General features: G+C 45.1%; 2 protein-coding genes across 2 annotated transcripts; one reads left to right on the top strand and one right to left on the bottom strand.

Moving 5' to 3' along the window:
- Nucleotides 1-6,851: 6,851 nt before the first annotated feature.
- LOC120033715 (desmin-like) lies at nucleotides 6,852-12,828 on the top strand. Its single transcript, XM_038980153.1, has 9 exons — nucleotides 6,852-7,667; nucleotides 8,963-9,023; nucleotides 9,433-9,528; nucleotides 9,892-10,053; nucleotides 10,620-10,745; nucleotides 11,007-11,227; nucleotides 11,629-11,672; nucleotides 12,014-12,102; nucleotides 12,454-12,828. Exons 1-9 carry the CDS (start codon nucleotides 7,054-7,056, stop codon nucleotides 12,493-12,495), a joined length of 1,455 nt encoding a protein of 484 aa, XP_038836081.1. The 5' UTR covers nucleotides 6,852-7,053; the 3' UTR covers nucleotides 12,496-12,828.
- A 2,788-nt stretch (nucleotides 12,829-15,616) lies between these two features.
- On the bottom strand, nucleotides 15,617-21,065 carry LOC120033716 (transmembrane protein 198-B-like). The gene is made up of 4 exons (XM_038980154.1): nucleotides 20,900-21,065; nucleotides 16,965-17,549; nucleotides 16,029-16,234; nucleotides 15,617-15,781 (listed from the first exon to the last, which is right to left on the bottom strand). The coding sequence occupies exons 1-4, from the start codon at nucleotides 21,063-21,065 to the stop codon at nucleotides 15,617-15,619; spliced, it is 1,122 nt and encodes a 373-aa protein (XP_038836082.1).
- Nucleotides 21,066-21,317: the final 252 nt, after the last annotated feature.

The raw sequence follows: 21,317 nt of genomic DNA, 5'->3' as shown, positions 1-21,317 counted from the left end.
CAAACGGTGGGGGGAAAGGAACCATATTTCGGTAATCCAACCAGTGGAAAATATGCGTTGGTACTTAATGAATATGAATATGATGTCAGTTCGGTTGTCATCTGAGACATTATGACTGATGACAGGACGACATAAACTGTATCTGGGAAAGTCTACACATTCTAGTTATCAGATTCACATTGAATTGTTGTGCAATTTAAATGTTTAAATATGAAACTATTTGTGAAAAGATGAAATGTAATTTTAGCTTCCAAATGAGAGAATTGGGTTTTCATAAGGTTAGAACTCTGCTCAATCAGTGGCCCGCCCCTGTGAAGAGACATGGGTTATAAACTATGAAACACACCCTTCTCTCCCTCCACTATATAAGCCCTTGAAGAAAATGTAACCTCCTGTTCCGGGTACATTAGGGCGACGGTCCGATGTCAGAAGGATTTAGATAATAACTACAGAACGAAGCCAACCTCAGCGTGAGCGTTGGTTGCGAATGGTATGAACTTTGAACTCTTATTCACTACAGAAGTGATACCTCCCTGCCGTTGAGTTAGCAGCGGCCTCTGTAAATGTGGGCTAGGAAAGGACGGACAACGACGTATCCAGTCTAACACACAACGACTATACTACAACGTATCCAGTTTACCACCAGAGACATTCTTCCGAGGACAGGAAGATCTCTGTTGGCCAACATCTACGACCAACCTACCGAAGCGCAGCTCAGAGTAAATATTTATTGCATTTTCCTTTTCCAAATGGGCGGTAATTTAGAATGCATAAGATACTGTATTTACGATAGCATGGCTTCTCCCTTTGTTCCTCAGTCTTCCCGCTCTTTCACTCAAACCCAACCCCCTTTCCTTTGTGTAACCAGCCGTCATGTCGGCTCTGTCCACCAGGGACGTTTTCTGTATGACATAATTTGCATTCTGTGTATATGTAATTCTGTGTGATTAGTTAGGTATTTAGTAAATAAATAATTAAACCCAATTTTGTATTGCTGATTCAACTTGTTAGCCAGGGTTCGTGAAGATAACCAAGAATTTACAACTTTCAGATGAGACTGAAAAAGGTGACGATTAATAATTGACTGCTATTGATGTAAAATATTACTAGGTCTTTAATAGTTTATTCGAAAGATAACAGCTCTTTAAACACTCTTCCGTGGTGCCCCGACTTTCTAGTTAATTACATTTACATGATTAGCTCAATCAGGTAATATTAATTACAGAGAAAGGATTTTATAGAATAGCATGTCATATCACTTAATCCGGCATAGCCAAAAACACGACACACACATACACAATCCACATCTCAATCGTTTCAAAGCTTAGAAATCCTTCTTTAACCTGTCTTCTCCCCTTCATCTACACTGATTGAAGTGGATTTAAAGGGACATCAATAAGGGATCATAGCTTTCACCTGGTTACACTGAATGTACAAAACAATATGAATATTATCCTCTTTCCATGATATAGACTGACCAGGTGAATCCAGGTGAAAGCTATGATCCCATATTGATGTCACTTGGGGGAGTAAATGCAACTCAATATCAGCAAGGTGTTCCTAATGCTTTGTTCACTCAGTGTACAGTAGACCTACCAGGGACTTGCTCCCCCCTGACGCAGCCTGACTGAAATGCCTGCTGCCTGGAAGCGTTTGAGGGCTTTTGTTCCCATTCTGCTGTGTGTTTATTTTAGAGTGTGAGAGAACAGGGATCCTGTCGCCCGGCAACGTAAAGCACAATGGTGTCACCTGAAGAGGGAGCGGGAGATATAACAAAGGTGCACACAGGTTAAAGGGACAAAATGGAGACATAGAACACTTAAACAGGGAAGAGAAGTATACTGAACAAAATTATGAACGTAACATGCAACAATTTAAACAATTTGACTGAGTTACAGTTCATAAATGAATTAGGCCCTAATCTATAGATTTCACATGACTGGGCAGGGTCCCACCACCGTGGGAAAATGGCTCACCCACTGGGTAGCCAGGCCCAGCCAATCAGAATGAGTCTTTCCCCACAAAAGGGCTTTATTACAGACAGAAATACTCCTCAGTATTTACACCTTATGGAACAGCGGGACAGTGAAGAGACACACACACAGGCACAGACACACATACACATGATAAGACACACACTCTACACACATGTACACAGGGATTTTGTATTGTAGATATGTGGTAGTAGAGTAGTGGACTGAGGGCACACACTTAATGTGTTGTGGAAAGTGTTAGGAAATGTAATGTCATGTAATACTTTTTATTGTATATAACTGCCTTAATGTTGCTGGACCCCAGGAAGAATAGCTGCTGCCATGGCAACAGCTAATGGGGGATCCTCAATAAATACAAATACAAATAGTATGGTAAACGAACATCTAACAGCGGTATAGAAAAAATCATGCTACTCTCTGTAACGTTTGGAATAGCAAAAATCGATTCAACCATCTCAATAAAAGTAGAATGTTTCACATAGTATCAGTCCAAAGGCCTTTAAAAGGGAGATAAACCTACTTGGTGACGGCCATCTGTGCTTATGTCCTGTCCCTTTGGCCTGGCCTTGCAACCAAAATCAGGATAATAACTGGAAGGACGATCAGATCGTCTTGATCCAGCAGTCCATGCACTTTCTCTGGCTCAGTCCATCTCCTTTGTTCTGCTACTTGATGGTTTGAAGTGTCAAACAGGTTCCAAACAAGTTCAAATAACCAATACAGTGGAAACATCTGAACATTTGGAATGAAAACTAGCCCATCATTCTGTTCTGAGGTCATCTTAACAAAGCACACAGAGATCATAAACATGGTCTTGCCCTGCTCTGCTTCTCATTCATATTAGTCTCCATCTGCTGGTCTTCATGCTGGTCTTTAAACACCACCAGCATCAGACCCAACAGCACCCAGCCGTATATAGTGCTGGGACGCACAGAGCAGAGGACGATAGAGAGAGAGACAGGAATGGAAGAGGAGGAGAGTAGAAAGAAAACAAAGGACGAAGCACAGGTCTTTGTTTATATGCCTTGTCAGAGAGAGTATGAGAAGGATGGAGAGAGAGAGAGAGCGATGGGGGGAGGGGGAGAGAGAGAGAGAGAGAGAGAGAGGGGGGAGGGAGAGAGAGAGAGAGAGAGATAGGGGGGGAGGGAGAGAGAGAGAGAGAGAGATAGGGGGGAGGGAGAGAGAGAGAGAGAGAGATAGAGAGATGGGGGGAGGGGGAGAAAGAGAGAGAGAGAGAGAGAGAGAGAGAGAGAGAGAGAGAGAGAGAGAGAGAGAGAGAGAGAGAGAGAGGGTTGGAAGACGAGGAGGAGAGTTGAAAGAAAGGAAGGGGAAAGGGAGGTAGCACTTTGCTCTTTGTTTACATGTCTTGACTGTCTCTCTGCTAAGTGTTGAGGAAGCCCAGAGAGACTGCTCTGCTTGGGTCTCTGCTTGGGTCTGTTCCACTGTGAACACAGTGTTCAGTCTGGTAGATCTACAGTTGAAGTCGGAAGTTTACATACACCTTAGCCAAATACATTTAAACTCAGTTTTTCACAATTCCTGACATTTAATCCTAGTAAAAATTCCTTGTCTTCGGTCAGTTAGGATCACCACTTTATTTTAAGAATGTGAAATGTCAGAATAATAGTAGAGAGAATTATTTATTTCAGCTTTTATTTCTTTCATCACGTTCCCAGCAGGTCAGAAGTTTACATACACTCAATTAGTATTTGGTAGCATTGCCTTTAAATTGTTTAACTTGGGTCAAACGTTTCTGGTAGCCTTCCACAAGCTTCCCACAATAAGTTGGATGAATTTTGGCCCATTCCTCCTGATGTAACGGAGTCAGGTTTGTAGGTGTCCTTGCTCGCACACGCTTTTTCAGTTCCGCCCACAAATTTTGTATAGGATTGAGGTCTGGGCTTTGTGATGGCCACTCAAATACCTTGACTTTGTTGTCCTTAAGCCATTTTGCCACAACTTTGGAAGTGTGCTTGGGGTCATTGTCCATTTGGAAGACCCATTTGCGATCAAGCTTTAACTTCCTGACTGATGTCTTGAGATGTTGCTTCAATAAATCCACATCATTTTCCTACCTCATGATGCCATCTATTTTGTGAAGTGCAGCAGTCCCTCCACAACATGATGCTGTCACCCCCGTGCTTCACTGTTGGGAAGGTGTTCTTCGGCTTGCAAGCATCCCCCTTTTTCCTCAAAACATAACGATGGTCATTATGGCAAAACAGTTCTATTTTTGTTTCATCAGACCAGAGAACATTTCTCCAAAAAGTACGATCTTTGTCCCCATGTGCAGTTGCAAACCGTAGTCTGGCTTTTTTATGGCGGTTTTGGAGCAGTGGCTTCTTCCTTGCTGAGCGGCCTTTCAGGTTATGTCGATATAGGACTCGTTTTACTGTGGATATAGATACTTTTGTACCTGTTTCCGCCAGCATCTTCACAAGGTGCTTTGCTGTTGTTCTAGGATTGATTTGCACTTTTCGCACCAAAGTACGTTCATCTCTAGGAGACAGAACACGTCTCCTTCCTGAGCGGTATGACGGCTGCCTGGTCCCATGGTGTTATTTATACTTGCGTACTATTGTTTGTACAGATGAACGTGGTGCCTTCAGGCATTTGGAAAATGCTCCCAAGGATGAATCAGACTTGTGGAGGTCTACAATTTTTGTTTCTGAGGTCTTGGCTGATTTCTTTTGATTTTCCCATGATGTCAAGCAAAGAGGCACTGAGTTTGAAGGTAGTCCTTGAAATACATCCACAGGTACACCTCCAATTGACTCAAATGATGTCAATTAGCCTATCAGAAGCTTCTAAAGCCATGACATCATTTTCTGGAATTTTCCTAGCTGTTTAAAGGCACAGACAATTTAGTGTATGTAAACGTCTGACCCACTGGAATTGTGATACAGTGAATTAATTGTAAGTGAAATAATCTGTCTGTAAACAATTGCTGGAAAAATTACTTGTGTCATGCACACAGTAGATGTCCTAACCGACTTGCCAAAACTATAGTTTGTTAACAAGAAATGTGTGGAGTGGTTGAAAACGAGTTTTAATGACTCCAACCTAAGTGTATGTAAACTTCCGACTTCAACTGTAGCTATAGCTCTGACACCACCAGGCCTGGGTAGGGGAGGAGCCATCACTGCACACCTCACTCACTCATTGGGCCCAACAGTGATGGCCTCTGGGGTAGGTTTTTGTGTCTATGTGATACTACTGGTGAATGAATGAATGACAAATTAATTAATTATATTTAATTTTCGTGTCAAATCGCCAATTGGCAACCCATCCCTTATGGGATTAATTGACAAATAAACAAACATTACAATAATTCACTGTGATAATTCAGTGATAATTCTATAGTGGTATAGTACCACTCCGCTCTCTAGGTAGATAGTGGCTTAACACACTCAGCCCCTAGGAACAATGTGAGCCTCAAGGGCTAAACCCAAAGCGTCTTGCATAAGTAGGATTGTAACGTCTTCTGACTTCACCAATAGATACAATTCTCAATAAAAGTCATTCGAGTCTGGGGTAATCTGAGAGGATGAGGTCTCCTGAGAAATGTATTTTTTCCTCTCATCCCATCATGGCATCCATAGTCCATACGATGTCCTTAGGAAGTTAAAGCCCCCTTCCTTCAGCCAGTGAGAGCTGTGACAGATGTTTACGATGACATCATCATTAATGGCACCCTTTTGTTTAGGCCACGCTTTGCTTAGGAACGATGATGGCTCTCTTGCTCTTTTCTTGGAGGAGAGAGGGCAGGCCAGGCACATACCTCTCTCCTCTTTGGGATGCTTTTCCTTTTTAAGGCAGGTTGGCCTAACCTCCCCCACTGAGAAGAACACGCTGCCTAACCATGTGTGGATGATGCAGCATTTAAACCCATCTTTAAATTGTTCTGTCATGAAGTCAGTGAAGCCAGGTCTTCCCTGCGGAAGCACTTCAAATGATGTATGGTGTACTAATATGATGTATTGTGTACTACATGCTGTCAATGAATGACTATGCTTTCGTATTTAGCTATCCAGTAAACCTTTAATATAATGTTCTGAAGAACATGAGTCATTGGAGCATGTCTGAATCAACCAATCAGCTCCATCAAACTACAACAGACAGAGCAACAATACAACAAATGATATTCTACAAACCCATTTAGAAATGAAAGAGCAAAAGAGTGGCATTGATATCATCCTAGCTTTGCTTTGAGTGATGTAGTATAGACCCCTTCCTAACCCAAGGGTAAGGGTTGAACCGGGGTGTGGACATGAAGCTAGGGTTAGGGTTATGGTTGAGGCTAAGGTTAGGGTTGAACCGAGGTGTGGACATGAAGCTAGGGTTAGGGTTGTAGTTGAGGCTAAGGTTAGGGTTGAACCGGGGTGTGGACATGAAGCTAGGGTTAGGGTTGTAGTTGAGGCTAAGGTTAGGGTTGAACCGGGGTGTGGACATGAAGCTAGGGTTAGGGTTGTAGTTGAGGCTAAGGTTAGGGTTGAACCGGGGTGTGGACATGAAGCTGTCCAATTGCTGAGCTGAGGTCTAGCTGGCCATTGTGAGCTCAGTCATGCTGCTGTGACGGTCAGGGTGGACACAGCCTCCCAGAACCCTCTCCTCTCACTCTGGAACACAATCTGAACCAAATACCAGACCCCACACCAGGACCTGTGACAGCCCATTCTGGAGAGGGAGGAAGGGGGGGATGAGAGACGGAGAGATAGAGACACAGACAGAGAAGGGAAGAGAGGGGTAGAGACGGAAAGAGGGGAGGGTATATAGAGGATTTGAGGGAGGGGATATGAGGGGGTAGGTACTACAAATAGCCAGAGTGAGTCCTGTGTGTCCCTCAGTCAGCCTACCTGCTCCAGTCCACTCCAGCAGCCATCCCAGACCCTTCTCCTGTTCCAGCCCAGACCCCTTTCCTGCTCCAGCCCAGACCCTTCTCCTGCTCCAGCCCAGAACATTATCCTGCTCCAGCCAAGACCCTTCTCCTGCTCCAGCCCAGAACATTCTCCTGCTCCAGCCCAGAACATTCTCCTGCTTCAGCCTTCTGCACTCCACCATGAGCTCCTACCGCTCTTCTGCTCAGTCAGCCCAGTCTGGCTCCTCCTCCTACCGCCGCACCTTTGGCACAGGGTACAGCCCTGCCATGTCCCATTCCCTCTACAGCAGCCGGGGCTCGGGCGGGGGGCTCGGACTCGGACATGGCGGCTCCGGCCACATCTCCTCCAGGGTCTACGAAGTCACCAAGACTTCCGCCTCGCCCTCTTACTCCGGCTACCGCACCTCGTCTCACTTCGGCGGACCTGTGATGTCATCGACCGCACACGGTTCGCGGTCCTATGCGGGGATGGGGGAGACACTGGACTTCAGCCTGGCCGACGCGCTGAACCAGGAGTTCCTCCACACGCGCACCAACGAGAAGGTCGAGCTGCAGCACCTGAACGACCGCTTCGCCAGCTACATCGAGAAAGTTCGCTTCCTGGAGCAGCAGAACGCTACATTGGTGGTGGAGATTGAGAGGCTGCGGGGGCGTGAACCCACACGCATCGCCGACCTGTACGAAGAGGAGATGAGGGACCTGCGTCGCCAGGTGGAGGCCTTGACCAATCAGAGGAGCCGCGTCGAGGTGGAGAGGGACAACCTGGGCGAAGACTTGGACAAACTCAAACTCAGGTAGGAAAGAGGGGGCGGAGGGAGAAAGAGAAGCGAGAGGAGCAGGGTGAGGGGGGAGAGGAAGAGAAGGAGGTAGGAGGAGAAGGAGGAAGAGTAGGGTAGAAATATGGTAACTAGAAGTTACTGTAAAACTGCTGATGTAAATAGGACTTTATAAATACATTTGATTGATTGATTAATTGCTCAGTAAGACTGCAGGGGTGTAGTTTCTGATTGGTGGATAAGTGGGTGAAGGAGAGGATCATGGGTAAGATTAGAGAGAGGTGAACTCTAGAAGTGAAGATCCTAGTATAATGTAAGTGTGACATTTCAGCCACCAAAAGCAGCGCTGGTATCACGGCTGGCATACAGTCCCCTGGGATTTCAGTCAGCGCCTCTGGATTAGCTGTTGTGGTTTAGCTGGTTTGTTTGTTGTGGTCACAGCAAGTATTTTTAAACTTGGTCACATCACTCACTACAAGTGGACTGATTGTGAGGTGCTGTTGAAAAAGTTGTGTATTTGGATTCTTACTGTAAGTAAAATAGGAAGTGTTACTGCTTCAGGTTTTTCAAGCGTGTGATAGTCTTACTGCCGTTTGCGTAGCTGCGAGATCAGCATGCCTCCTCTGCCGTTGAAGTGTCGGCCTAGATGACATATTAAATACGCAGTGTACGTGTGGCTTGAGTGACAGCACAGAATCTTCCATGATTCTCATTCAACCCGTGAAATAGGAGAGAAGCACTAGTGATTAATAAAGACTGGCGAAGAAAGAAAGATGCACACAAGTGCAGAGTGGGATAGTCTTGTTCCAACTCCAGTGGACCTTAATTAAGTCAACAAGATCCATCCTCCACCCCTGAAAGACAAGACCCAGCCTCCTTCTGAAGGACTAACCCAGCCTCCTTCTCACATTAGGGTATGGTCTAAGCCTCTAGCCCTTACAGAGGCAGGTCCTTACCGTCGCTTACTGGCGCCACGGTCCGACTCTATAAAAGGCCAGGAATGAAAACATCTGTATTCAGACAGATATAATCCAGATCTCTCTATCTGTCAGTATGGCCTCCTGACGTCTAGAGCTGGTATTCAAAATGAGGACCTGGGATTGGATTAAGACCACATTTGCACATTAGATCCACACAGCAGTCTTAAAGTCCCTTTCAAACAATTCCTGGGTGACAAATCACTTGTTATTAGACAGGTGACTTGCCTAGTTAAAGAAAGGTTCAATCAAAATATTTGATAAAAGGTGCGGACACGTAAAAGACACAATTGTGATCGGGTCTCACTCCATCTCTTTGGTCAACTGTGTATCCAGACTGCAGGAAGAGATCCTTCAGAGGGAGGACGCAGAGAACAACCTGGCTGCTTTCAGAGCTGTGAGTTGAACACTATTAATCAACACAGATTATGAATATGATAACATTTTCATGTCTCACTACTAGTATTTTCCCTGCTTTTAATCTGAATGTAGGCTGGATAGTCGTTTGAATTGCCACACAGCTGGGCACCGACGTCAGTCAGTTCAACGTCAAGTTTTCTTTTGAGTTGTCAGCTGATGTGAATTTAACGTTAAATCAACAACAACAACAAAATCACCATACCATTGGATTTAGGTTAAAAGTTGGGTGAAAAAAAGAGGAAATGCCCCTTAGTTTTCCACGTTGATTCAACGTCATCACATTGATTTTGGGGGTTGAAATGACGTGGAAAAAATGTTGATTCAATCAGTTTTTGTCCAGTCAGATGTCTGTTGAATGAATCTAATCTAACGTCTGTCTGTTTTAGGATGTTGATGCTGCCACTCTGGCCCGTCTAGACTTGGAGAGACGCATCGAGACACTACAGGAAGAGATCGCCTTCCTCAAGAAGATTCACGAGGAGGTACGTTACTCATGTATTTTAATGTGCTATGTGTTACTACAGTTGGTCTGTCTGTCTGGCTATCTGTCAATGTATCTAGTCATTGGTCATTCCATCTGTCTGTCTCTCTGTGGTAGGAATGAACAAAGACACACACACACAGACACACAAACACTATTTGTGTGTGTGTGTGTATGCTTCATAACAGACAATGGAGAAGAGAAAGCTGTAGAAACCTTAACCTATTGACCTCTCCTACTCTCTCTCCTTCTCCAACTATCTCTCCTCCTCTGCTTTCTTCCACTTTAAACCTATTGACCCTCCCCCCACCTCACCTCACCTTACCCCTCCCTCCCTCTCCCCACCTCCCCACCTCACTTGCAGGAGATCCGTGAGATGCAGTCCCAGATGCAGGAGACCCAGGTGCAGATCCAGATGGACATGTCCAAGCCGGACCTGACAGCTGCCCTCAGGGACATCAGGGCTCAGTACGAGGGCATCGCCGCCAAGAACATCTCGGAGGCAGAGGAGTGGTACAAGTCTAAGGTGATGGGGGGGAGAGAGAGGGGGGAGATAGATAGAGAACAAGAGAGACGGAGAGAGAGCGGGGAGAGAGAGAGATAGAGAACAAGAGTGAGAGAAAGAGAGAGAGAGATATAGAACGAGAGAGAAAGAGAGAGAGAGAGGGAGAGATATAGAACGAGAGAGAAAGAGGGAAAGATATAGAACGAGAGAGAAAGAGAGAGGGAGAGAGGGAGAGATATAGAATGAGAGAGAAAGAGAGAGAGGGAGAGATATAGAACGAGAGAGAAAGAGGGAGAGATATAGAACGAGAAAGAAAGAGAGAGGGAGAGATATAGCATGAGAGAGAAAGAGAGAGAGAGAGGGAGAGATATAGAACGAGAGAGAAAGACAGAGATAGAGAACAAGAGTGAGAGAAAGAGAGAGAGAGAGGGAGAGATATAGAACGAGAGAGAAAGAGAGAGAGATCAGATCAGTCAAATTCTTAAATTTACTAGAAAATGTCTCTGGCACTCTGGGGGGTGCAGTTATTGTGATGTCAGACAAAGTGATGTTCTTCCTGTTGACCTCTGACCCCTGCTGACCTATAGGTGACAGACCTGAACCAGGCGGTGAACAAGAACAATGAGGCTCTGAAGGAGGCCAAGATGGAGACCATGGAGTTCAGACACCAGCTCCAGTCCTACACCTGTGAGATTGACTCACTTAAAGGCACCGTAAGTATCTGTCTGAATACTATTCTCCTCTTCTAATGACACCCTTTATTCCTCCCCATATCCTTCTGTACTTTCATAATTCATACCACTACGCTTTCATTCCTCTCCTTCTCATTTTCTTCATTTTTTCCCTTCCCTGGTCTGCAAGTTCACTTCCAAGAAACATGTCAATCTCTTTCTCTAATTTCTCTCCCCCTCCCTCACGCCCTCTCTCCTCCTACCCCTCTCTCCTCCCCCCTAACCCCCTCTCCCTCCCTGCAGAACGAGTCTCTGATGAGGCAGATGAGAGATATGGAGGAGCGCCACGGGCGGGAGGCGGGCGGGTTCCAGGACACCATCTCCCGTCTGGAGGCTGAGATCGCCAACATGAAGGATGAGATGGCCAGGCACCTGAGAGAGTACCAGGACCTGCTCAATGTCAAGATGGCCCTGGACGTAGAGATAGCAACCTACAGGAAACTGCTGGAGGGAGAGGAGAGCAGGTATGAGGAGGGAGAAGAGGAGATGAGAGAGAGGAAGGAGGAGGAGGAGAGCAGGTTAAATGGGGGAGGAGGAGTGTGGGTAGGTGACAGAGAAGCAGGAGGAGGGAGGCAGGAGAGAGAAGCAGGGGAAGGAGAGAGGAAGGGATACAGGAGGGCATGGGAGATGGAAAGAGTGGAGGGCAGGAGAGATGAGAGATAGAGGAGGGCAGGAGAGATGGAGAGATAGAGGAGGACAGGAGAGAGGGGGAAGAAAGAGAAGACAACAGCAGGGGGCTGAAAGAATAGAGTGAGGAGAAAGGAGGAGAGGGTTGAGGACAGAGAGGTGATGAATTATCTTGTATGACGATGGTATTTGGTATCACTGCTAAAAACTAACATCCCCCTTTTCTCTCCGTCTGTAGGATTTCCCTGCCCATACAGAACTATTCCACCATGACTTTCCGTGGTAAGAACAACACACACGCGCACATGCACACACACGCTCTATTTTGTCAAACGCTGCTGCAAAATATGATGAGTTACAGCATCGCGCCATAAGAGGGCACAGTTGATACAAGTAGCTACATCTTTTGCAGTGCTGTTTACCTCGCCGTAAATCAAAAATGACAGGGTTGAACTTCAAATGATTCTCACTTGACCCCTCACTGCTGACGCATAAACAGAACCATTCATTGATAGATTTTAAGGGGTGACACGAAATTAAGAAGGTGAACAGAGATGTTCAAAAAAGGTGAGAGATGAGATGTAAAAGAAGAGTATTAATTCCACGGTTGTCTGTCTGGACAGAAACGAGTCCAGAGCATCATCACCGCGTTGCTGAGTCACACTCAAAGAAAAGTGTCCTTATCAAGACCATTGAGACCCGTGACGGAGAGGTAACACACACACACACACACACACCCTGACATAAAGATACCCCTCTGTTTGTAGAGTGAACCAGAGATAGCTCACAAACACACCCACAGACTTGTTTTTGCACTGACTTGTATTTGAGATAATATCTCAAATTCCTCTCCCCTCGCTGACAACAATATAATCCACCGAAGGTTTTCCTTCCACCTGAGTCAAGTTCTCACAAGCCATACTTACCTACCAACACACATTGCAACTTTACTTCACACCTGTATCCTTCCCAATAGTATAATAGGCTTGTTATCTCACTTCTAATACACACCAACACTGCTTTCTCCTCCTCATGTTACAGTAAATGTCTCCTCCCCCTATAGGTGGTCTCTGAGTCAACACAGCACCAGCAGGATATCATGTAACAGACAGCAGCAGAGAAGATGAAGACTGAGGGAAGACAAAAAGACTAAATAAAAACAAAAAGGACTTTAACAACTCACCCTGGTGACTCTTAGTTGTTCTTATTTCAAAGACGTTAAGTCTTTAAAGACACAAAGGTCATTCCCTCAAGTGAAATAGTCAAAAGGCTGGGTGACTTCAAGTACGAGCCGACCTGTTTGTCATTTCCTACTACAGCGATGTGCACCGTTTGCCTTTATTTATTACTATATATGATACTGTACGTTCTATCACAAGGCTGACGTTAGTATGAGGAGGGTTCTCAATGGACAGAGAGACAGAGGAGAGGGGTGAGAAGGGAGAGATGTGTTAGGGAAAAGGAGACGGGGGGGTGAAACAGGTGAGAAGGGGAGACAAAATGAAAGATGGAAAGGGGGAACATGGAATGAGAGTGAGGCTGACAATCGCTTATGCTGTTCTGAATGGTGGGCCTATAGGTTGGTTAACAAATACAACAAACAGCGACACACGGTCACCAGTCTGCCAGTCTCTGTACCTGTCTATCATGTTCTCTGTGTGTGTGTGTGTGTGTGTGTGTGTGTGCGTGCGTGTTGAATTAACAGCCAAAGACATTGTAGAATCACTTTGTTTATCATATACAGGCCCATAAAAACACATGCTTTAATAATAATAATAATAATAGTATTAATAATTATATTTGTAATAAGAAGCATGGAATATCACCGGCCTACATTTATGAGGCTGCACTCTTGAAGTCAAAAGATGTCAATAATATAATGTCAATAAATTACCTGATAAATAAATCTACATACAGTACTTCAGAAAGGACACGTTATTGGGGCGGCAGGTAGCCTAGTGGTTGGAGCGTTGGACTAGTAACCGAAAGGTTGCTGGATCGAATCCCCGAGCTGACGAGGTAAAAATCTGTTGTTCTGCCCCTGAACAAGGCGTTTAACCCACTGTAAGCTGTCATTGTAAATAAGAATTTGTTCTTAACTGACTTGCCTAGTTAAATAAAAGGTTAATTTCATATAAATAAAATAAAATATCCTAAAATAAATCTATAAGAAAAAATAAACAATCAAATACAGATAAATGGTAAAAATAGAGTGTTGTTTATGTACAAAACAGAAGATCAGAAGAATACACACTAGTGGGGAGTTTCACATCTGTTTGTGCTGTATGGACAACTCTGTAATAGCCTGGTCCCAGATCTGTTTGTGCTACCATGCCAACTCATTGTCATGGCAAGGAGTTGAAACGATGGATTAAACAAGACTGGCACTCAGGCTAATTTGCTAACACTTCCTATGAATATGCTCTTCATAATGTAAAATAAGCGCATAATAAGTGCTCATGAATATCAATTTAATCTCTATGCATTATAGTGCATTATACATAGCTCATAAGGCATTATACATGTGCTTATAATGCATTATTAAGAAGCTATTCATGAGAAGTGTTTAACGAACTCTGCACGTGGTTGTTAGATGTGGGGTGACCAGACTAGAGGGGATAGGAACCACTGTCTGGTGAGGTGAGGAGGACAAAGCCACGGGAGACAGATAAGAGAGGGGGACAGGAACAGGAAGGAACCACTGAGTCATGCAGCCAGGGAGGTTTCCCCTGGAAGATTCTGGGAAAATAACTTTGATTCTCATACCCTGTCCCGACCCACAGCCCAATGGGGCAATAAAAATAATAACATCACGCCTGTATTATATTATCACATGTTGTGTTTCACACTCACAGTCCCTTTCACAGTCTGAGTCAAAGACAATAATAAACCATAGATGTCATGTCATTTACTGATACACGATAGACAGAATGTTATGAACCATATTGAAAAGCCAATGCACATTATGTAGGGGTCTATCTATATGTAGGCGATCCTCTGTGACCTGAACGGTCCTCTCTGTAGAGTGGATGGGGAGTGGTCAATACTCTCGTTGTATTGGTCGATCATTTATTCTGACCCCTTTCTGTTTTGAACTCTTTATTGACCTCTTGCTGACCCTGTGCTGACTTCCTGTAGGGTTCCTTTTGATAGAGCCCAGAGGAGGTTAGACCAATCACCATCCACTTTTTCCTTGCTTGCTCCCTGATTGGGTCACTGTTGCTCCTCTGCTAGACATAGGCCTACCCTCATTCCTATCGCAACAACTTTGTTGTCTGTCACTATAATAATATAGCATGTTATCATATAGTCTCTCACATCTCTCAGTCAGTGACCACTGCCAATAACCCCTATCCCACTGCTGAGTGGTACAGTCCAAGTAAGGGCAGTCACAAGGCACCCATAAATCAAACGGATCTCCCAACTTCATTTAAAGAAGGGGGAGTTCAAACTGCTTTCCAAAGAAGGATATCGTCCAGCACCAAGAATGCATAATGCTTCCTCTTAAAAAGACACGTATTCTTCTTCCCAGGAGGTGATCTGTTGTTGGGCTGGCATGGCACAGAGCAGGGGGGTTTATTACTAGTCAGTTCTCATCAGAAGGTCCCAACTCCATAGAAGGATGGAACCGTAGAAATGCAGTACAAAAGGAACTGCCTGTTGACGACAGAGAATGATTTGAGGAATGAAGACTGCCGAGTAGTAGACAGACTTTAAGTTGAATCTTTCAAAATCCTGAAGAGAGAGGATTGTATTCCGGTGTCCGTGGTAAAACGATGCCTCGTTTGAAACCTGAGCCATGCTTCTTTAAACTGTGTCCTGATGGAGACTGGCTGGAGAGAGAAGCCTCGGGTAACGGTTATCTGTCCATCCAGTTAGAGGCCCTGTATTTCTCTCTCTTTTCACCAGATCCAGTTCCACTGCAGTGTGTGTGGATGTGTGTACAGTATTTTCATGCATGTGGCTGGTGTGTGTGTGAAACAGAAAAGGGAGTTCAGGCCTTTACTATTCACATACTCTGATTGGCTCCAGCATTGTGGTGGGGGAGTGGTCAGTCAGACCTATACTGCAATACAGGCCTTTGGGGGTGTGGTCACACCATTTAGGGGTGTGGTCAGATCCATACTGCAGCACAGGTGGGTTGTGGGTATGGTCACACCTTTTGGGGGTGTGATGTGGCTGCCAGATCATTGGGGGTGTGGTTGGACCAGTGGTTGGGGGAGTGTTCAGACTCGTAGTAACGGGCCTGCAGCTGCAGTGAGGGGCGTGGTGGAGCCACAGTCATAGTCCACATCCACATTGGTGTGAGCCCCTCCTCCCCCCATCAGTCTGCCCCCTCCAGGATACGGCCTGGCCTCCACCTGCCTGTCCCGGAAACTCTGGATGTAACTCTGTAGAGAGAGAGAGAGAGAGAGAGAGAGCAAGAGAAAGAGAAAGAGAGAGAGAGAAATATTGCATGTTAGATCAGTGATGAGAGATAAAGTGAGAGAGACCGCAAGAGAGAGGAAAGAGAGACAACATTTTTTGATGAATGTCGATGAAGACACTGAGTAAGAAGAGATGAGGAGAATGGACAGTGGAAGCGAAAGACAACGAGAGAGAGAGAGAAAGAGACAGGGAGTACACTTGTACACTCACAGGCGATAGGACGTCCCCGTCAAATCGTCGTATAGGGTTGGGTTTCCTGCGATAGGCGGGCTCGGGGTGCAGGGGTTTGGGAGGGTGAGAGCTGTGGGTGGAGTCTCTCTGTTGCTTATTCTTCCTCTTCTTGCTGCGGTCCCTCCGCTCCTCCTTTTGACGGATACGCATCAGCTGGACCCGCCGCTGCTGACGACTGATTATCACTGAGAGAGGGAGATGGAAGACGGGGTTCAGATACACACACATACACACACACACACTCAAAGAACACACATACACACGCAACGACATTGCGCAGCTAGCAACAGATGTTTTAAAACAGGCACAGAAACGACCCAACACGCCCTTTGACAGTTGCCCTGCTCCACATGATTGTGTTCATCTTTTTATTTAGACTAGACAAGCAGAGCCAGGCACCATCTGGCAGCCAGGGAGTTCACCCAGCAATAATCTGCTTCTCTCCCTCTCTCTCTCTCTCTTCCCCTAAAGCTACCTGCTCTTTGTCTCTCCCGCTCCCTCTCTTTTTCTCTTTGTTTCTCACTCTTATTCTCATCTTTGTTTACATTCGGGCGGCAGGTAGCCTAGTGGTTAGAGCGTTCGGCCAGTAACCGGAAGGTTGCTGGATCGAATCCCCGAGCTGACAAGGTAAAAATCTATCATTCTGTCCCTGAGCAAGGCAGTTAACCCACTGTTCCCCGGGCGCCGAAGACATGGATGTCGATTAAGGCAGCCCCCCGCACCTCTCTGATTCAGAGGGGTTGGGTTAAATGCGGAAGACATATTTCAGTTGAATAACTGACTAGGTATCCCCCTTTCCTTTCAAGCACCTCTCTCTCTCGCATATAAATAGCTCTGTCACTCTCAAAATAAAAAGTCCACAAACTTCAGCATTGACGTCACTGTAACCCCTCCAGCCCCAGATCTCAGACTCACCCTTGGTGTGGGAGTATCCCTCTGCTGTCACCTTCCACTGTATTAGCACCCCCAGGAGCGTCAGAGCAGGCCACACCCCCAGCACCACCCAGGTGATCCAGCAGACGGGCCTCCCTCTGGGCGCCGCTTTCACCCTCTCATACAGGTACAGCACCAGGGCAAACAGCTCCACAAAGTAGTCCAGCGCCACGGTGATCACCGCCGCCCCGAACACGGCCGTGGACACGGTGGTGAAGAAACGCTGCCATTGGAGGGTGAGTACGGCGAACAGCATGCCCAGGCCGAGCAGCACCCCCAGGGGGACCCAGACCGACCGCGGGGGGCTGTTCGACAGCTCCTCCATGCCCACCAGGGTAGCCACAGCCACCAAGAGGCCCAGGAGGAGACCCACCATGAAGAGACCCACGGAGCGAACCAGCATGGTGACCAGGCCGCAGAGGGTGCCGATGCCCAGGCCGATGCCCACAGAGGCCTCAACACTGAGCTGGGTGTCCAGGACGTGCTCCTTATAACACAACATGAAGATGACGATGGAGCCGAACATCAGGCCCGTCAGGAACATCACCGCTTTGAAACAACGGTACCCTGAGGAGAGAGAGAGACAGGGAGTTTGTCTTGAGCATAGAGATCCACTATAGTGGTGTTCTATTTAATTCTGCGGTCTTGAGATTGTCTTGTTTGACCATCTCTGTTATATGTTTACCATGGCAATGTACATAAATGTACCAAGTCAATAGTTTATTCAATTAAATTGGATTTAGAACGCGAGAGACACATTTTTATCTGAGAGATGGGGAAGAGAGAGAGAGAAACAGAAAGAGAGAGAAGGAGAGGCAGAGAGGCAGAGAGGAAGAGAGAGAGAGAGAGAGAGACAGAGAGATAAAGACTATCAGAATCCTGTAGATACCCCAATTACAGAAGAAGAATTATTGGAAAAACTATGCAATCTCCAACCCAAAAAGGCCTGTGGTGCTGATGGTATTTTAAATGAAATGATCAAATATACAGACCACAAATTCAAATTGGCAATACTCAAACTCTTCAACATTATCCTCACTGCAGGTATTTTCCCCGATATTTGGAACCAGGGATTGATCACACCAATCTATAAAAATGGAGACAAATTTGACCCAAATAATTACAGAGGAATTTGCGTTAACAGCAACTTGGGGAAAATTCTCTGCAGTATTATAAATAGCAGACTACATCATTTCCTTGACGAACACAACGTCCTGAGCAGAAGCCAGATTGGATTTCTAAAAAATTATCGTACAACAGACCACATTTACACCCTCCACACTCTAATTGATAAACAAGTTAACCAAAACAAAGGCAAAATCTACTCGTGTTTTGTAGATTTCAAGAAAGCATTTGATTCAATTTGGCACGAAGGTCTTTTTTATAAACTAATAGAAAGTGGTATTGGAGGGAAAACATATGATTTTATTAAATCAATGTACACTAAAAACAAATGTGCGGTTAAAATTGGCAACAAGCAAACAGACTTCTTCTCTCAGGGGCGGGGAGTGAAACAGGGCTGCCCAATAAGTCCAACATTATTTAACATCTACATTAATGAATTGGCAAAAACATTAGAAGAATCGGCAGCACCTGGTATCACCCTACACAACACTGAAATCAAGTGTCTGCTGTACGCAGATGACCTGGTGCTGCTGTCTCCCACTAAAGAGGGGTTACAGCAGCACCTAGATCGTCTTCACAGGTTCTGTCAGACCTGGGCTCTGACCGTTAACCTAAAAAAAACAAATATAATGATATTCCAAAAAAGGTCGGGAAATAAGGATGACAAATATAAATTCTATTTGGACACAGTTCTATTAGAACACACCAAAAACTACACATATCTAGGACTAAATATGAGCAACACAGGTAGCTTTCACATGGCTGTGAATGAGCTGAGAGACAAAGCAAGAAGAGCATTTTATGCCATTAAAAGGAACATCAAAATTGAAATTCCAATTAGAATCTGGCTCAAAATTTTTCAATCAGTTATAGAACCAATTGCTCTATATGGCAGTGAAGTATGGGGTCCACTCTCTAATAATGAATTTACTAAATGGGACAAACATCCAACTGAAATATTGCATGCAGAGTTTTGCAAGACTGTATTGCAAGTACAAAGAAAAACTCCAAATAACGCATGTAGGGCAGAATTGGGCCAATACCCCCTCCTCATTCGAATAGAAAAAAGAGCCATCAAATTTTACAACCATCTAAAAACAAGTGACCCTAAAACATTCCATCACACAGCTCTACAATGTCAAGAGATGAAACCAGAGAAGAGTCCCCTCAGCCAGCTGGTTCTGAGGCTCAGTTCACCAACCCAAACCAACCCCATAGAGCCTCGGGACAGCCCTCAGAAAATCTGGCCCAACCAAATCATCACAAAACAAAAAGAAAAATATATAACCTATTGGAAAGACACCACAAAAAATCAAAGTAAACTTCAATGCTATTTGGCTCTAAACAGACAGTACATGGTGGCAGACTATCTGACCACTGTGACTGATAGAAAACTGAGGAAAACATTGACTAGGTACAGACTCAGTGAGCACCGTCTGGCTATAGAGACCGGTCGTCACAGACAAACCTGGCTGCCCAGAGAGGACAGGCTGTGCTCACTCTGCTCCAGAGGAGAGGTAGAGACAGAGGTGCATTTCCTACTACACTGTGACAAATACTCAGACCTAAGAGCATATTTCTTTCCCAAAATTATAACTCAATACAAAGAATTTGAAACTATAAAAGATGAAGAAAAAATCAAATATTTATTGGGTGAAAAGCCAAAATGTGCAGTTTTGGCAGCCAAATATGTGTCCTCCTGCCACAACCTGAGGGACAGCCAGTGAAAAATGCAAAGTAATGTTGATAATATTTCCCATTTAGCTTAGTTTTGTTTTGTCTTTCATACCAGGTCATATGTCTTCTCAAGTCATATTAACACTGGTCTACTACTGTTGCTTTAATTTATTGTTGTTCTGATTAATATTGTTGTTGTAGTTGTTGTTAATGGTAATCCCATGTCCACTACTACTGTTATTATTGCTGTTGGTCCCACCATTTATTTATATATAAATATATATATATTTTGTATATATATACATATATATTTGATTTTTATTTTCGATATGTATACTTTGACAATGTAAGTAATAACGAACTTGCCATGTCAATAAAGTCAATTGAATTGAATTGAATTGAAAGAGAGAGAGAGAGAGAGAGAGAGAAAGAGAGAAAGAGAGAGAGAGAGAGAGAGAAAGAGAGAAAGAGAGAAAGAGAGAGAGAGAGAGAGAAAGAGAGAAAGAGAGAGAGAGAGAAAGAGAGAAAGAGAGAGAGAGAGAGAAAGAGAGAAAGAGAGAAAGAGAGAAAGAGAGAGAGAGAGAGAGAGAGAGAGAGAGAGAGAGAGAGAGAGAGAGAGAGAGAGAGAGAGAGAGAGAGAGAGAGAGAGAGAGAGAGAGAGAGAGAGAGAGGAAGAGAGAGAGAGAGAGAGAGAGGAAGAGAGAGAGAGAGAGAGAGAGGAAGAGAGAGAGAGAGAGAGAGAGGAAGAGAGAGAGAGAGAGAGAGGAAGAGAGAGAGAGAGAGAGAGAGAGAGAGAGAGAGAGAGAGAGAGAGAGAGAGAGAGAGAGAGAGAGAGAGAGAGAGAGAGAGAGAGAGAGAGAGAGAGAGAGAATTGAGATGATTATCCTATGCATACCCCCGGAGCGGCTAAATTCTCCAGAATATCAGCTCAGTGTTGCTTACATAATCTCATCACTGTGCTTCACCTGTAATAACTGTTAATCATAGTGTCAGAGAGGTTCTACTGCTGTGACAGATGCACATTACCATTGAGACTAGTGAATCACCCCTCAGTGTTTCCAAGGAGGAAGGAGCTATGGCCTTACAACCGCTACAAAGAATCCCTTTTTGCTCACCGAAGAAGCAGTAGATGATGCCGAAGAGGCAACACATGGAGCACACGATGGAGGGAACCACTTTGTACCGCCGGCCCGTCTCCTCGCAGCCGTCCAACCGCTCAGGGTTAAGGTCCTGAGGGGGCGGGGCCAGCTTGAGCGCCAGCGTTTGCAGCGTGGACGTCATGGAGACCAGAGAGTGATGGAGTGATGGAGAAAGTGAGAACGAGAGATGGAGGGATTGGGGTTTTCAGGAGAGGGAGGAGTAGGGCAGGGAAGATCAGGGAGCATTTCCCAACCACAAGAATCCACCTGTAGAGAGAGAGAGAGAGTGAAAGAGAGAGTGAAAGAGAGAGTGAAAGAGAGAGAGAGCGAAAGAGAGAGAGAAGGTCAACGTTAGACATGTTTGCATTTACTATAGCTGTTGCAAAAATCTCCA

The sequence above is a fragment of the Salvelinus namaycush genome, chromosome 40 (assembly GCF_016432855.1).
Source record: "Salvelinus namaycush isolate Seneca chromosome 40, SaNama_1.0, whole genome shotgun sequence".
Classification (NCBI taxonomy): domain Eukaryota; kingdom Metazoa; phylum Chordata; class Actinopteri; order Salmoniformes; family Salmonidae; genus Salvelinus; species Salvelinus namaycush.
Note: the sequence above shows the minus strand (reverse complement) of the source record. Positions and strands in the feature narration are given on the sequence as shown.